General features: G+C 30.5%; 1 protein-coding gene across 1 annotated transcript in view; it reads left to right on the forward strand.

Moving 5' to 3' along the window:
• Window positions 1–2,757: 2,757 nt before the first annotated feature.
• The window catches only part of Gsc (goosecoid homeobox), a 31,716-nt gene continuing 16,442 nt past the window's right edge, over window positions 2,758–18,031 (forward strand). Inside the window, exons 1-2 of the mRNA XM_075295107.1 lie at window positions 2,758–3,767; window positions 8,708–9,066. Of these exons, the coding sequence (XP_075151222.1) occupies window positions 2,957–3,767; window positions 8,708–9,066 (1,170 nt within the window). The 5' untranslated portion in view covers window positions 2,758–2,956. The remainder of the gene's footprint in view (window positions 3,768–8,707; window positions 9,067–18,031) is intronic.

The raw sequence follows: 18,031 nt of genomic DNA on the forward strand, positions 1-18,031 counted from the left end.
TTGTTATATAACAGGTTGGCTGATAAGTCCCCGGTCTGACACATAGATGGCGTCGCTAGTATTAAATGCATATATTTTTATATAGTACCAACCTTCAAATGATTCGTGTCAAAATTTGACGTCTGTAAGTCAATTAGTTTGTGAGATAGAGCGTCTTTTGTGAAGCAACTTTTGTTATTGTGAAAAAAATTAAAAAAAAGGAATTTCGTGTTTTGATAAAATACTGTTTTCTGAAGGGAAAAATACGGTGGAAGCAAAATCTTGGCTTGATAATGAGTTTACGGACTCTGCCCCAGGGAAATCAACAATAATTGATTGGTATGCAAAATTCAAGCGTGGTGAAATGAGCACGGAGGACGGTGAACGCAGTGGACGCCCGAAAGAGGTGGTTACCGACGAAAACATCAAAAAAATCCACAAAATGATTTTGAATGACCGTAAACTAAAGTTGATCGAGATAGCAGAGGACTTAAAGATATCAAAGGAACGTGTTGGTCATATCATGCATGAATATTTGGATATGTGGAAGCTCTGTGCAAAATAGGTGCCGCAACAACAACGTGTTGATGATTCTGAGCGGTGTTTGCAGCTGTTAACTCGTAATACACCCGAGTTTTCGGTCGATATGTGAAAATGGATGAAACATGGCTCCATCACAACACTTTTGAGTCCAATCAACAGTCGTCTGAGTGGACAGCGACCGGAGACCCGTCTCCGAAGCGTGGAAAGTCTCAAAAGTCCGCTGGCAAAGTTATGGCCTCTGTTTTTTTGGGATGCGCATGGAATAATTTCTATCGATTATCTTGAGAAGGGAAAAACCATCAACAGTGACTATTATATGCCGTTATTGGAGCGTTTGAAGGTCAAAATCGCGGAAAGACGGCCCCATATGAAGAAGAAAAAAGTGTTGTTCCACCAAGACAACGCACCGTGCCACAAGTCAATGAGAACGATGGCAAAAATTCTTGAATTGGGCTTCGAATTGCTTCTCCACATCTGGCCCCCATCGACTTTTTCTTGTTCTCAGACCTCAAATGAAGAGGTGATCGCCGAAACTGAGACCTATTTTGAGGCAAAACGGAAGGAGTACTACCAAAATGGTATCAAAAAATTGGAAGGTCGTTATAATCGTTGTATCGCTCTTGAAAGGAACTATGTTGAATAATAAAAACGAATTTTGACAAAAAAAATGTGTTTTTCTTTATTAGACCGGGAACTTATCAGCCAACCTGTTATATTGCCACTTAATTATATAAATAATAAATTATAAACACCTTGTTTGCATAAGATTTCCTGTTTCATAGTATTATGACATCCTCGACTTTGCTTCATATCGAACACAAAATGTATATAAAGTATAACAGTATTGGTATATTATGGCTGACTACCATGATCTCTATTTTAGCGAAAGGTATTTTAGAAGCAGCATAGGCTAACTTCCACCTCCATTAGCATGTCACCCTCTCGTATTGGCGGTCAATAAAATACTCAAGGCTAAAACAACAAAAATGTGTAAAATCATCGAGTAGTGATGGGTGGGAAGAGATAGATATCATTAAGTCAAAACTATTAAAATATAACGCCTACTGAAAATACAAACGCAATGAAAATCCTTACACATAACCAAAGCAGACGGACTGACAAAGAGCAGCAAAAGTAGTATCGTAGCATTAAAGATAGAGAGCGCGCGGGGAAGTCGATACAAAGATATTATGGCGATTATAACGGTCACACAATCAAGCAAACAGGAAGATGAGATGCGCATCATCACACAAACACCCACCCACATACATTTGTAAATTCCTTAATGAGCCCATCAAACCATCTAGAAAAATAAGTTGTGACATTTTTAGCCACCCACCCAACATCTGCTAGCACACGCACACACTATACTTATCAATGAATTGTGCCAAGCATTAACACTATATAGGGGATATGAAAGGCGGGCATCAACCAATAGCAAGCACCCTTGCTTAAACAATGTAACAGGCAATCGCTCGCTCTCGCTATATATGCACTCTCCATTGTATGGAGAATTCACCATTAATGGTGAATTAACATCACCATAAGGGGAATAGAGACAAAATATGTTTGGTATTACTGGGGGAGTGCTAGAAGGAGAGAGCGAGCACTACTAAGGAGAGAGTTTATATTGTATGTTTGTATGCATGTCGATTATAAACACATGAAGGAATTTCAATATGGAAGCAAGGCACCATCCATCTACCACGCAACAACAATACAAAACAAAATGAAGGCGTGGTCTCTATGCAAGCAGCTCACACACAGAGGGAGATTAATGTGAGAGGTCGTTTTGGGTAAAACAGAAAATCGGGTTTTGCAAGTTGTTAAGTTGTTTGTTAGAGTGTCAACTGTCAGCACATCCATATCATTTTCGGATTTCTAACAAGCAGCAGCAGTATACGGTCGAATTAAAAGAGATTTTTATCTTGACGTGTAATGAAAAATCTATTAATGAGAGTAAATGTTTAATCGGTAAAAAATAAGTGAAAAAAAACTAAAAGAAGATTACAAAGTAAATAAACAAGCAAAGAAATTAAGAAAAAAAAAAAACAAACGCAAGTGATTAAAAAACCCTTTATCTGAAGAATTTTAAGAAAAATAAAAATAACAAAACATAATTCCAAATAAGTTTTCTATTTAAATCTTCACGTGTGCGTGTGTGTAAATCCATTTAAAGCAAATTTAATAAAATTTCTTGGATTTTATTTCATAAAAAAATATCAAAATTCTGTCCTCACTGTGGCCCGCTCCAGACCAACTTGTTGGTAAATTGGAGCCTAAACTCAATAGCCATTCTCCGTCTAAATTTAAAATTACACTGGTGCGTAACGACGATAGTTGTTCACCACCGGCAACACCGCCGCCAACTTCACCTTCTCACAAAACGATTTCCGGTAACAATTTACAAAGTCCAGCATTTCAAAACCTCAACATGGTAGAGACCACAACACCACCCTCTGGTATAACCATAAAACGGTGTCCCTCCTCTAGCCCCCTCAGTGACCATCAAAATCTGACCACCCACCAACAAGCCATATCGCAACTGCATCATCATTCCACATCATCATCATCATTAGGGGGACAGCAACAATCTCATTTCCCTTTACATCATTTGCAGCAGCAACATTTGCATCAACATAATAACAACAATACGAACACGAATAACCACAATCGCCATAGTCAAACTGGTAATAATACTCCACGATCACCTCCCACTACACCTAATGCTGCTTATCTAACCACTGCCATGCTATTGAATTCCCAACAATGTGGTTACTTGGGTCAACGATTGCAATCGGTCTTCCAGCAACAACAACAGCAGCAGCAACAACATACACAATCACAAACACCGTCCTCCGATGATGGTTCTCAATCGGGAGCCACTGTGATCCTGGATGATGAACGATTACCCAGGGATGTCACAACGACGGTGGGGTCAGCTGCTGCGGCAGCTTCGATCTTTAGTATTGATAGTATTTTGGGTTCAAGGTCGGTTAATGCAAATCACACCAATAATAGCAACAACAACAGCAATAACAATTGTAACAGCAACAACAATAACAATTTACTCAGCAAACGTTCTGAATCACCCACCTCACCCAGTTCAAATTCCAGTTCCGCTGCCTCAAGCCCCTTGAGACCTCAACGGGTACCTGCCATGTTACAACATCCCGGTTTACATTTAGGCCATTTGGCAGCAGCGGCGGCCACTGGTTTTGCTGCCTCACCATCCGATTTTTTGGGTAAGTTGATGTGTTGCAAATGCATAGGAAATTGTCAAGGAAATTTGATATTTTTTCATACCGCCAAAGCTAGCCTTGAAAAGGGTTTTCCAACATTTGTTGGAACTTTTAAGAAGATTAAAAAGTTAATTGAAGGTCACTGTAGGAAAGTTATTTTAATTGATTGGGGTTACATGGATGATTGTTGTCAATACTTGTAACCTTCGACTCTTCTATGAGTTTTTCGATTTTATTTACTTCTTGACGAATCCTCACTCTACTGCTAAAATATACGATAAATTTAATTGAGCAATTTAGAAATAATTAAGAAATGATTCGTATCTCTCAGAAGGATTTTGTTTTTTGTTTGAATAGAAATGGTGGTCTTTGAGTCCAGTTTTAAGTTTGATCATACACGCAGAGAAGGAATATGATCACCTCAAACATGTTTCAAGAGCAAAATGTTATTTTTGTATGGTGACCATGTAACATGTTTGCCACTAAAATGTTATTTTCTCGTCAAATATAACCTGCTTGCCGAAATCAGATACATGATTTCCGAGAAAATAACATGGTTGCTAAAACCATGTTACATGGTCACCACCCAAAAATAACATTTTGCTCTTAAAACATGTTTGAGGTGATCATATTCCTTCTCTGGGTGTATCATAATAAGCAAAACTCACGGAACAACTGACAGATATCAAATATAAGAAAAATAATTCAAATTAAATTTTTAATGGAAACTGAAATTGTGTTAAAAAAATTCTATTAAAATTACCTTTTTAAAAAGCCACTTTAAGAAATGATTGCAAATGTTTGCGTTACTGATAGAAATATTAAATATTAACGTCCAAATATTAAATCCAATTAATGAAGGTATGAAAAACACCACTAAAAATTATAAAAAAAATATAATTAAATAAAAAAGAATCCAAATATCATCTTTATCTCTTTTTATTGCCTATGTCTTTTTCTAAAAAATAACAAAAAAAATTAATTTAATATTTAAAAAAGTATTGCCTTAATTAATTATTCAAACAAATCAATATATACACATATTTTTTATTTAATTTTAGTAATAAATACAATTAATAAATTAATATTGAATCAACTATGAGAGGAAGAGAGTTTGAATTTGATAAACTTAATATAAACACAGAAAGAAATCTAACCAAAAATTTTCCAATTAAAATTGTAATTGAATTTTGAAAACTTTTCAATTGAAAGTTTAATTGATTCAAATAATTTCTTAATTAAAACAAATATCAACCACATCACCATAAAATCACTTTTGTTTTATAATGAAACTATTCTTATTTCTATTCTATTATCAAAGTCTGCAATGTGATATGAATTTATTTATTATTAATGAAATGCATCATTATTATTTTAATTTTCTTTTCAGTGTATAATGTACGGTTAAAAAATTATGAAATGATTAATTAAAAAAATAGTTTTTGAAAATTAATTAAAATTGAAATTTAGTTTACACATCTATCTGGCAACACTGTTTAGTACACCTACAAAGATAACTTACTATTAAGACATAACCCTGTTCTCTTTTATTGAGAGAGCAAACGTCAAGACTGAGAGGGCTATAAGTATAAATAATTTGTCTACACTGGTAGATAAGGCCTCATTATATTAACGAAAAGTGTCATTAAAATTGGGCCAATGAAACAAATTCGTTGATATAACGAAATTTGTCGTTATTGTAATTAATATTCTGTTAATCAATGAAAAACCTCGTGCTATTAACAAATATTACATTAATGAAACTGTTTCGCTATATCTATGAACAGTTTTCGTTGGCTCAATTTTAATGATATTTTCTTTGCGTGTAAGATAGTTTTGTGCAAGAAAAACGTAAGGAAGAAATATGCTCACATAATACACAAGAAAACACTCTATTTTGGATTCAATCCACGGTTGCCACTCAAGCCAAAAATAATCTACCAAAATTTGGAAACAATTTTACCAAAAAACTACCAAGCAAAACAATCTTATTTTTTAAACTTTTATTACCATAGAAAATTTTGTCAAAATTTTTTTCTATTGAACATTTTGTCAAAAATTTATTTCTATAGAAAATCTTGTCAAAATTTCATTTCTATAGAAAATTGTATCAAAATTTTATTTCTATAGAAAATTTTGTGAAAATTGTATTTCTATAGAAAATCTTGTCAAAATTTCATTTCTTAGAAAATTTTGCCAAAATTTCATTTCTATAGAAAATTTTGTCAAAATTGTATTTCTATAAAAAATTTTGTCAAAATTTTATTTCTATAGAAAATTTTGTCAAAATTTTATTTCTATAGAAATTTTTGTCAAAATTTTATTTCTATAGAAAATTTTGTCAAAATTGTATTTCTATTAAAAATTTTGTCAAAATTTTATTTCTATAAAAAATTTTGTCAAAATTTTATTTCTATAGAAAATTTTGTCAAAATTTTATTTCTATTGGAAATTTTGTCAAAATTTTTGTCTATTGAACATTTTGTCAAAAATTTATTTCTATAGAAAATCTTGTCAAAATTTCATTTCTATAGAAAATTTTGTCAAAATTTTATTTCTATAGAAAATTTTGTCAAAAATTTATTTCTATAGAAAATTTTGTCAAAATTTTATTTCTATAGAAAATTTTGTCAAAATTTTATTTCTATAGAAAATTTTGTCAAAATTTTATTTCTATAGAAAATTTTGCCAAAATTTCATTTTTATAGAAAATTTTGTCAAAATTTTATTTCTATAGAAAATTTTGTCAAACTTTATTTCTATTGGAAATTTTGTCAAAATTTTTTTCTATTGAACATTTTGTCAAAATTTTATTTCTATAGAAAATCTTGTCAAAATTTCATTTCTATAGAAAATTGTGTCAAAATTTTATTTCTATAGAAAATTTTGTCAAAAATGTATTTCTATAGAAAATCTTGTCAAAATTTTATTTCTATAGAAAATTTTGTCAAAATTTCATTTCTATAGAAAATTGTGTCAAAATTTTATTTCTAAGAAAATTTTGTCAAAATTTTATTTCTATAGAAAATTTTGTTAACATTTTATTTCTATTGGAAATTTTGTCAAAATTTTATTTCTATAGAAAATTTTGTCAAAATTTCATTTCTATAGAAAATTTTGTGAAAATTTTATTTCTATTGAACATTTTGTCAAAATTTTATTTCTATAGAAAATTTTATTTCTATTATTTCTATTCGAATTGAAAAAATTACTAGATCAATTAATTTTTTAATTGAATATTTTTTTTCAATATTTGTGATTCTATTTTCGTACGTGATTTTTAATTCAGAAATTTGTCTGAATGGTATTGATATTTTCTAAAGCAATCGTGAAAACAATTAAGTGCCACCGTTGCCATCGTTGCAAACATTATGACATATCTGTGAATATAAAAATCTTAAAAAAATCTATAAAATAAAATAGATTATTCATTCCTCCTTTAAGACTCTTATGGGCCATATGTTAAAGCTTTTAAAATGCTTTAGTAAATACTCTTTCATTGAGTTGTAACATTTGTTTATAATAAGGCTCTGAATAATCTTAAAATCCTTTTGCCACGGCCACTAATACATTTTGTCTTCTTTGATGGAACTTAATGGGAAAAAAACCTTCACTTTTCTGATTCTCCAATGAATATTGTCTTGAGGTGATGGAAAAAATTCTTCTATCTTCTAGAGCTATTAGGTAAGCTCTGCATAATATTAAAGCAGTTCATTGAAGCGATTAACTATGGTGCGTCAGTAAAAAGCAATAAACCGGAAAAGATGATTTGATTTGATTCCCTATAACAGCAGTAAGTAACAGCAGCAGTCAACACCATAATCACTGTCATCTTTCATACCCAGCACCTGTTATCCTTTTGAGGGTGGGTGAAAGGCATGCATTTACCCATAGACAGAGAGAGCGAAAAAGCCGCCCAGGGCAAGAAGATTTCCATATTGAAGCTAAGCTATGTCAAATGAAAAGCATCTTATTTAGATGTTTAGAAATATTTTCCATATACCTTCTTTATAATTTTTTCACATCTTTTTCTCTGACAGCTTCCTTATACCGTTTTTTTTTCTTTTAATTTTTTTTTCTCTACATTTTCCCTTTGCTTAGCTTATGGGTCAAAATATTTGAGTGGGTGCCACAATTCAGTGGAACGTTATTCTATACTTCTTTTGTAAAAAACGCCAGGTGAAAAGTATTTAACATGAATAGCGGTTACCACATGGGGTGGCTACGGTGATGATGATGATGATTGTGGGATAAAATGTTTTTCATTGCAATTTATCAGTGGGGTTGATATTTTTAGCTACATAAAAAGCTTCGGTTTTACACATAATGCCTATTAATTCAACCATGAAAGATGGAAAATGTTTTTGCAAATTTATAAAACCATAATAATATCTAGTTGAGTATGCTAACTGCAGGCTATAGACGAATTTTGATTCTAATCTTCCGAGGATTTATGGATTTTGATTTCATGTCCTTGCTTATGCCTAGAAAATGTTTGTAGAGAACGAAACAATTAAGTTGTTAAAGAATTTATTTACATTATAAGCTTGGTTTCAAGGAGCACAAGAGGATGGTATTCCGATAAGGGAAAACGAAAAGAAAATTTCTTTAAAATTAAGTCAACAATGTACTTTCATTGATATAACGATAATACAACCAACAAAAATACACGTAAACAAAGGGTCACCTACCGATCACCGACAATCGCTATGGTTGTGTTTATACCCATACTCACAATTCATTTGTGTATGGTCAATAAATCACGTTCTGCGGCAGAACGGAGTTTATTCACCATACACTAGAATTTTTTTCATCTAAAAGATGTACTTTAACTCAATCTTTGACTCGGAAATAAAAATATTTTTAAACATGAACAAATTTTTTAATGAAAATTTATTTCTTTATATATTTTAATCAATTTTTTATGTATTTTCCTTTTTCAGTTGCCTACCCCAATTTCTATCCTAATTATATGCATGCGGCTGCTGTGGCTCATGTTGCAGCAGCACAAATGCAAGCTCATGTTACCGGTCATAGTACGGGTATTGGACATAGTCATCATGCAGCGGCTCATCATCTACATCATGGTCCACATGGTGGACCTCATGCTCATCATCATCATCATTTGGCTGGACATTTGGGTCATGGACCACCACCCAAAAGAAAGCGTCGTCATCGTACAATTTTCACCGAAGAACAATTGGAACAATTGGAGGCGACTTTCGAGAAAACCCATTATCCTGATGTAGTGCTGAGAGAACAATTAGCCTTAAAGGTGGATTTGAAAGAGGAACGAGTGGAGGTGAGTTGAGTTGAGAATGATCATATTATATTGGGTTGAATTAGATATAGGAAAAAAAGGGGAGAGTGGGGAATTGAAAAGCAACGAGTGTTGTTTTTGTAAACATTGCAAATGAGAAGCTTAGCTTCATACTCAATAATTGAGTAAGGTGATAACGTTTAGTAGGCAATGAGCAAGTAGAAAAAGAGAGAGTGTGTGAGGGAAATATAATAAGAGAGCTAATTCAATAAGGCAATACTGATGATCAATTATGTGCTTACAGTTAATTCAAACATCAGAGGACGTGATTAATTCAAACAATTTATTAAGTAGCTATACAAAACATATAATTGCATTAGGTTTTTTAGAAAATATATAATTATTATCGTTCATTATTTTCTATTACTTGTTTTAGTTTTAGTTCGTTTCATACAAATTATCTCACCATTTAAGAGCCGAATTTTATGCAAGGTAACTTTAATTATCTATTTTAAACAACTTTTTCCGCATTACTAATTTGTTTCATAAAATGCGAAACCAATTGAATGCTCTATTCAAATGGTTATGTGAGAACCACTCATTCTCTCTTTATTTTGAAATATAGATACTAAGGCTTCTTGGGAATTATTGTTTTTGGCGGTTGGCCACATAGAAGTTCATCTCTCACAATTGAGGTAATCATGTTTGGCATGTTAATTTGTTGTATTTTCGGATATAACAACAGATCACAATGCAATGTACAATTGCTTGCTTTCATACGAAGGTTTTGTAATGATGATGATGAATCCTGCCAAAGTATAGATATCTAGTGACCACCACCATTTCCACCATTCTGGAAAATAACAAATACCACAGAGATATCATTACATTTGATTACGAATGTAAACAAGCGACGACGTTCTAAGGATAGTTTCCCCTTCGTGTTTTTTATATTTACTTTATACGCCTCAGTTGCCTGGGAATCAGTTGTTGGCCTCCAGGGTAAGCTTAAACAATTTTCTACTACCAACCGCATACCAACCACCATTAAAATTTCTATTGCCACCACCATCAATAAAAGTGTTGCTTTTTCCATGCTGTGTTTTTTTTTTCTTTGTGTGTAAGTAAGCCTTAGGAATCCAAAAAAGCGTTACCCAAAAGTATTTAAATACACTTAGGATTCAATGATTAGGGATGTCATTATCGGAAAGGAATTAAAATCCAATTTGGTATTGTTAAACTCTATTAAACTTAATAATTTTAACAAAATATTATTTATTTAAAATTAAATTAAATTAAATTAAATTAAATTGTATTATTTTAGTTTACATTAATTTAATTTAGATAAATTAATTATTTAATCATTTTAATTTAATATAAACGTATTAGTATTTATTTTATTTTGAGTACAATTTATTTACTGTATTAATTTAATTTTAATTAATTAGTCTGATAAATAGATTTGGTTTAATTTTATTATTTTTTATCCTAATAAATTAAAAAAAATTGTATTATTTAAATTTACATTAATTTAGTTCAATTCATTATTAAAATCAATTTAATTAAATATAATCATTATTATTATTATTTTGATTAAATTTATATAAATTTAGTTTCATTTTGTTTCATTTAATTTTACTTTTATATTATTTTTTTTATTTTATTTTATTATATTTTATTTTATTTTACAAAAGTCATCCTTATCATTCATATCAATTAAAATCCTATCTGAATTGACAACCCTGGCAATGGTGTAATCCCTCAAAAATCCCAACACAAAAGCCCTTAAAAGCATCTTTCTCATATATACATGTCCACAAGGGGGTTAGTTGGAATACCAACAAGAAGAGATGAACTTGATTGTTTGCTAAGAGAAATCCATTAGATGTATTTACGGAAATACTCTTGGTTATGTCAACACTAAGCAAATAAACAAAAACAACAACATTTGTAAGATTGACAAATCAATTTGTTAACATTTATTGGTAATTAAATATCCACCCATGGCTTGCTTGGGCATTTGGCACTTAGAGTGTTGGAAATTCTAAGGATTTATTGTCAAACAGATGCAAAGAAAGGATGATAACAGCCAACAATTCAATTAGAGATCTTTAGCATATGCCATGTAAAGACTCAATTCTCTATGCTCAAACTCTCTTCAGTAGTGGGAAGGGTTGTCAGCTCGAATAGCTGTAAAACGTAGGATTATATTACACATACAAATGTCAAATGTCACCACACTTAATTTAATGAAATATTCAGGATTTGTTTAGCCACCTTCACTTCCGGTTATCCTTAGGGAACAAATATTCAAAGATTTTATGGAGATTGAGAGTATAGCTGGGTGTTTGATGGTGGTAATGATGATGATGCTGGTGATGGTGGTGTTGGTGTTGGTGTTTATTATTCTTATAGCCAACTTGGGTACTTAAGATATTTAATTTAGGCTTGAAGCTAAATTTCATAGCAAAATATATTCTAAGGACATTTACTTTAGTAATTAGGCTTATTAACGACAATGCTAGGCAATTTGTAAAGGATTTCGAAATACTCGAACCTAATGACCAGACCATATAATACCTACATTGTTGACAAAAGTTGTATTGAGGTAATGGTGTTTAAATCTCTCATACTACAAAGGCATGTGTTCTGAGTTTTACTTATATTATATTGGATGCCTTTTTAGCTTAAGGCCATTCGTTACATGTCCGTTATTAAAGTGTAAAGAATTTTCTTTTATCTCATGAAGAGGGTGTTTAAAATGGTATTGGAGCATTGAATAGTGGTGTCAATTTGCTCTTGGCCATATAGTATTAGCATTTATTTGATGGTCATGGAAATATTCTTTTGTAGAATACATAGCCATTAAATGGGAGAGAGACATTTTATTGCTTCAAAGACAGCTTCCCCTACATTTCTGATTCCATGATTTTATTGTAAAAATTACATAAGTTAAAAAGAAATATATAAACTTAAATATTATCAAGTTATAGTTTTATAGATTTTTTTTTTACTTTCATAAAATAAAAGTAAGCCGACAAATTCAAAAAATTTAGAAGACATATATAAGTTTTTTCACTTTTTTAAGAAAGCATCTCATTTTGAGGGGAAATAATTGCAAAAAAAATGTCTTTAGCATCAAACAATGTTCAACTTGGACATATTTTTTCGGGAAATTTACAAATTTTAACAAATTGTTTTTTTTTGTGGGATATACGAATACAAACATTTTATTTTGTTTCAGATTATTTTTAAAATTTTGTAAAAAAATTTCCTCAGCCCAACGATTTTTTCTTTATTCCAAGTATGTCGCAAAAATTTCTAAATGACAGTAAAATTTCAATGACGTACAAATTAGTTCAATTCTAACTAAAACACAAGAAGTTTTTCGTACACTTCAAAAAAATAGTCAGAATCAACTACAGCGTGGTTAAAATGGGAATGATGTGGCGCCTAAGATTTTTTCTTTATTTTTAGTTAATTTTTTCTTTTCGAGAAAGATGCATTTCGTAAATGGTAATTAAAAATCCAAAAATGTCAGACATTTTTCTTTAATTTAATGAATCTCAAAATTTGAAATACAATTTAGTTTAATTTTTGCACGAGATAGTTCATTTTTCCCATAATGTAGTTTACATTTTTTGTGGACTTACTTTGTGGATAAATTTTTCTTTCTTTTAGTTCATTTAAATAAAGCAAACAAAAATATTTTAATGTGAAGGAAATTTTCTCATAATGGGGAAACTTTAACTAAACCCTTGGTTAAAGTAAACTAGTCCCCCTTTTTTGAGTTTATAAAATTAAATTAAGTAATATATATTTAAAAAAAATTAAATTTTATTAAATATAAACATAAGTTTTAAATTAAATTTCAATTGATATTAAAATCAAATTTCAAAAATGTAACAATAACATAAAACCACTATCGCTAACATCATTTTCATATGTTACCTATACTTCATGTTAAGCTTCTCAATTTTATTTCTCATATGTTATTAACATAACATAAGATAAGATGATCTATTTTAAATGTTACTCTCATTGCTGTAAATACTCCTCGGTCATCTCACAAACTCAATAACGATTTCGTGTATCTCTAGCTACTCTCTCACTGAGAGATATTTCATTTTATTTGCATGCTATATTCTCACTGGAATAATAGTTCTTGTCATAAATTGCCCTTATTAGTTTTGCGAAAATTTTATTAACATAACATAAGTTAAGATGATCTATTTTAAATGTTACTCTCATTGTTCTCATTAGTCATCGGTCATCTCACAAAGACAATAACGATTTCGTGTATCCCACTGAGAGATAACTCATTTCAGTTGCATGCTATATTCTCACTGGAATAACATTTATTATCACAAATTTCTCTTATTAGCTTTGTGCACAGAGACATTTCTAAGTTCATTACCGTAATTGTTTCCGAATAACATATAAAATAGAGGAATTAAAAAATAATTGTTTCCGAGTAACAAATAAAATAACATAATTAAAAAATATTTTGTTAAAGTATAACAAGTCTAGATGTCTATTATGACTTACTTATACTGATGTTCTGTCTTAGTTACTCTCAGAAATTAAAAACTTCGATAAAATTATAAAATCTTTAGAAAATTTATCACCTTACCAAATTACAAAAAAATCAAATTGTCTTTATTGTAGAATTTTATTCATCTATTTCTATATACACAGTTTAGAATAAATTGTTAAAATTAATATTAATGGCAAATATTTATATTGACGTTCCATTTATTTACTAAAATTTTTTCTTCCATTTATCTTCCCCCTTTTTAATCAATGGAGAGAAGTATTTGACCATTGGTGGGATTAGTATTATTTAAACATGTATGCCTGACTGCCAATATTTAAATCGTTCAATTCGTTGCTTTACCCATGGACGATGACTATGACATTGCTTGGGATTTAGAAGCTACGTGCTACTGTGTGGCCACAAAAAAATTAAGAAAATATTTAAAATACATAATGGTGTATTTAGCTTCATCACTTGGGCAAATATTGAATAGTGATGGATGGATGGATGGCAAGATAGACGACTCTGGAACAATATAAGAATTCAGGGCCCAGGGAGAAACAAATGATTATAAAAGACAAATAAAAAATATGGTTAATATGCTGATGCTAAAGGGACATTGAAATACCTTAGGGCTTATGAACGGGAATGAACAACACCAGTGGCTAAGTGGTGCTTGTCGTTCGCTACGTCCGTCCGCCGTTGATGTTTGCATGGTCGTTTAGCCCGTTTTCATTTCAAAACCTGTAAAATCAATAGAGATTTACAGGATGACCAATCGACCATTTGTGTTTTCTTTGGGAGTTTTTGTCTTATCATAAAATCGAGTGTAATTTATGTTAATTGTCTGAGAGCTACTGAATTTAATTTGTGGTGCGGTGTGTTGCGAGTGTAGGAATTCATTCAATGAATCCCTAAATCATGGGACATCACCAGCCATAACCACTTGATGGCTAAATAAAAATAATATATTGCTGCAGGTTTTCCATACAATATTGTGGGAGATTTCGTTTGTTTTTTTGTGAGACACCCGAAAGAAATTTACATTTTTGTTTTTAAAGTCCACATACAAATGAAGATCGCTGCCTAACAGAGACCTTAAAGATTTTTTGTAATTATTGCCTCTTATGTTTTATCTCCGATATTCGTTAACAGGCATTATGGATTGAACTGAAGCTAACAGCTTTGAAAAAAAAAAGAATCCCACAAAACTGATCAGATTTAAGTGGCCATAATAATAAATATTTATGATAAATATCCATACACAGGCTGGAACAAAATGAAAACTTATCTATGAATAGAGTGAGCCTCTTTTTCCTTTGAGCCTTAAGGTCTTTTTTCCATACCGATTTTCAATGAGTTGCAAAAATGATGTAAATATCACATTGCCTTTTATGCTCTAACTTGGCAGGCCATACATATATATTTTTTTAGCTATGAGATTAAATACTCAAGTCAAGTTAGCATACGAATATTTTCTAATTTGCTCAAGCATAAATTATAATTGAAAGTATTTTTTATTTCTAAACTTAACTTACTTAAGTTAAAAGGAAAAATGAGGTTACATATTTTTTTTGTAAATTCCATAAATCACTTTGAGTTAATTAGCATTTGTTGAAGAGGTGAAATTATCGAAGAGAAATAAATGAAACATTTAATTTTTTTTCAATATTACAGTTATTTTAGATAATTCAATTGAACTTAATTTAAATTGAATTGAACTTAAAGTGATTTCGATTGGAAATACGTGTTGAAGCCTACCCAAAATGTACATATTCGATTGGTGGGGTGTAACCAATTGCTAAAGCAAAAATGTAACTTATTTTGAACTGTAGCATCATTAACTTATTTAAATTTAGTTTATTTTTTTTAATATTAATATAATTTTTTTTTAGTATAGTTTATTTCAATTTAATTTAATTTAATTTAGCCCCTATTAAACTCCGGATGCTCTCGGATGCTAAAGAGCTTTATATTGACCACTCTCACTCTCCAAAAGAATAAAGAAATTCCTCCTCATCATTGATATCATTATCTCACCCTTCTAAACTTCTCATACCTATTTGTACAGCACATAGAGCTAGCTATAACATTGTTTTGGACTATTAAGGTAACAATAACAATGACTCTGTAGTCTGAAGAACACACACATACTTGTGTAGAAGAGGCAACATTCCCTCACTACCAAACATGCTCAAAACCCCTAATACAAAACTCTTTGTTAAGTCATTACAAAAGGACAAATTGTTGTGAAGTGATTGTGTGGCCTAAGAAGCCTCCAAAATATCAAACAACAACGCCTCCAGGAAAAAAAGAGTGATTCAATTGGGGTAAAAAATGCACATTCATGTCTTCATATTATTATTATGACCTTTAACATAAAGATTTGGAAGGATTGTGTTAGGAAACTATTAGCACACGTTTAGGGCTTAGAATAGACCGACAAAGGCGAAATACTAAGCCCCATAACAAAAAGAACAATTAAGAGTTTCTGCGTTTGAAATAAAACTGTAAAGGATTTTCTATAGAAACCAAACACTTGAAAAAAAATAGGGCATCAAAAAAAGGCGAACGACATTATTTTATGGGTGGTCCTAAGACCAATTAGTAAACATATTTTTTGTTTTTCTAGACGTAACAAAAAAATTTATCGGTGCCGGATTATTGAAAGAATGAAATATTAGAATTGGATAAATTTTTGAATGAAGTTTATGGCATATCAATTGCAACATTGTTGTTTATTGTGTTACCCTACCTATATATTCAATTGGGAACAAGAAGAAAATTAGAACATTATATTTTAAAAGTTGGGATATAGTAGTAGGGTACAATAGGAATTTTGTCCGTCAATGTTCATCCCAACCATCAGTTTATTTATTTTCGTTCGAGTATTTCTTAATGTTGCTATGGAAAAAATATAGACTAAAAACTGCAGACGTCATTATAATCGTCGATTGTAGAATCTTAATCAAAGGACCTTTAAAAATTCAGACATAGTAGTAGAGGGCAGTAGGAATTTTGTCCAATAATTTTCTTATCCCAATTATCAGTTTCCATATTTATCTGCATTAGAATATTTCTTAATCTTCTTGTTCACAACAGGAATGCTTTTGGTTATATATTTATAATCGTAGGTCTTTTAAAACCCAGCAAAAAATTTGGAAGTTCTTCCATAGGCACAACTTTAAAAGCACTTCCAGAAGATGCACTCCCAATGATGTTCTTTATTTTAACTACCCAGGAAGTTCTTTTAATTTAATTTTTTATAACTTGGTATTTTCATACTTTTAATGGTTAATTTTAACTTTTTTTGTTTCAAATAGGTTAAAAACAGAGTAAGAATTCATAAAATGGTAGAAATCATTTAAATTTTGTCGAAAAAAATACTAATTCCAATCTGAAAAAACTGTGAATTTTTGAAAATATTTGCAGTCAAACGTTTCCATTAAAATTATAAAAAAATTATAAAAATTATTTATTTGGCAAAATATAACAGAATTTGTTTATTTGAATCCAAAACATTGAATTCGGATCACACCTAAAGAAGTGATGCAAATTCAGTGCAACGGCTGTTGAAAAGGAGGACTTCCGTCCTATGACAAGCCCATGTTAAATTCATCGCTTCTGCGACAATTTTGCACCACTTCCGGATCCAAAAAGAACATTTTCATTACTTTTTTGGCGACGCTTTTTTTGCTGGGAAGTTGAGAGTAGTAGTAGGGAATAGTAGGAATTTCGTCCGATAAAGTTTATACCAGCTATCAGCTTCCATATTTCTCCTGTTAAATATAAGTAATGTGAGTCATTATTTCCTATTTGTATTTAAAAGACATCCAAAATATAAAATCGTAGATTTTCTTTATGGTACAAATTATTGTGATAGTTATTGATTCTGAAGAGAAAGGAGCATTCATGTAGTCGTAAAAGTAATAACAAAACTACATTGTTTATTAGCTGAAAACCATACTAATTTATTGAAATTTCTAAGTAAATTTTCATATATAGTAGGAGGGGACAGTAGGAATCTAGTCCGAAGTAATTCACTTTAAATGAAATTTGGCTTTACGCAAAATGATATTAAAAACCTCCATAGAATTTTATTTTAAACGTGTAAAAAAATTCAAAATTCACGCTAATTTTTTAACAGCGAAAATCAATAATGTGCACTTACTTTAATATGTAATAGATGGTATCAGTAGGAATCTCGTATATCACCATTGTCGCTAAACAGTTTATCAAGGGAAATTTTAAAATTAATGCACATTTTTTAACAGTGGAAATCAGAAAAAAAAAATCAAAAATGCCTTTTTTAATTAATGTCTAATAGATAGGATCAGTAGGAATCTCGTTTCTTATCATATTTAAGCAAATGATTGTCACTTATCAACTGAAGAAAAAATATTTTCTTTTTTCTAATTTGACTTTTCACCAGCAATATGATGTTTTCCATTAATTTTATAGTAATTACAA

This window comes from Haematobia irritans, chromosome 2, assembly GCF_050003625.1.
Source record: "Haematobia irritans isolate KBUSLIRL chromosome 2, ASM5000362v1, whole genome shotgun sequence".
Classification (NCBI taxonomy): domain Eukaryota; kingdom Metazoa; phylum Arthropoda; class Insecta; order Diptera; family Muscidae; genus Haematobia; species Haematobia irritans.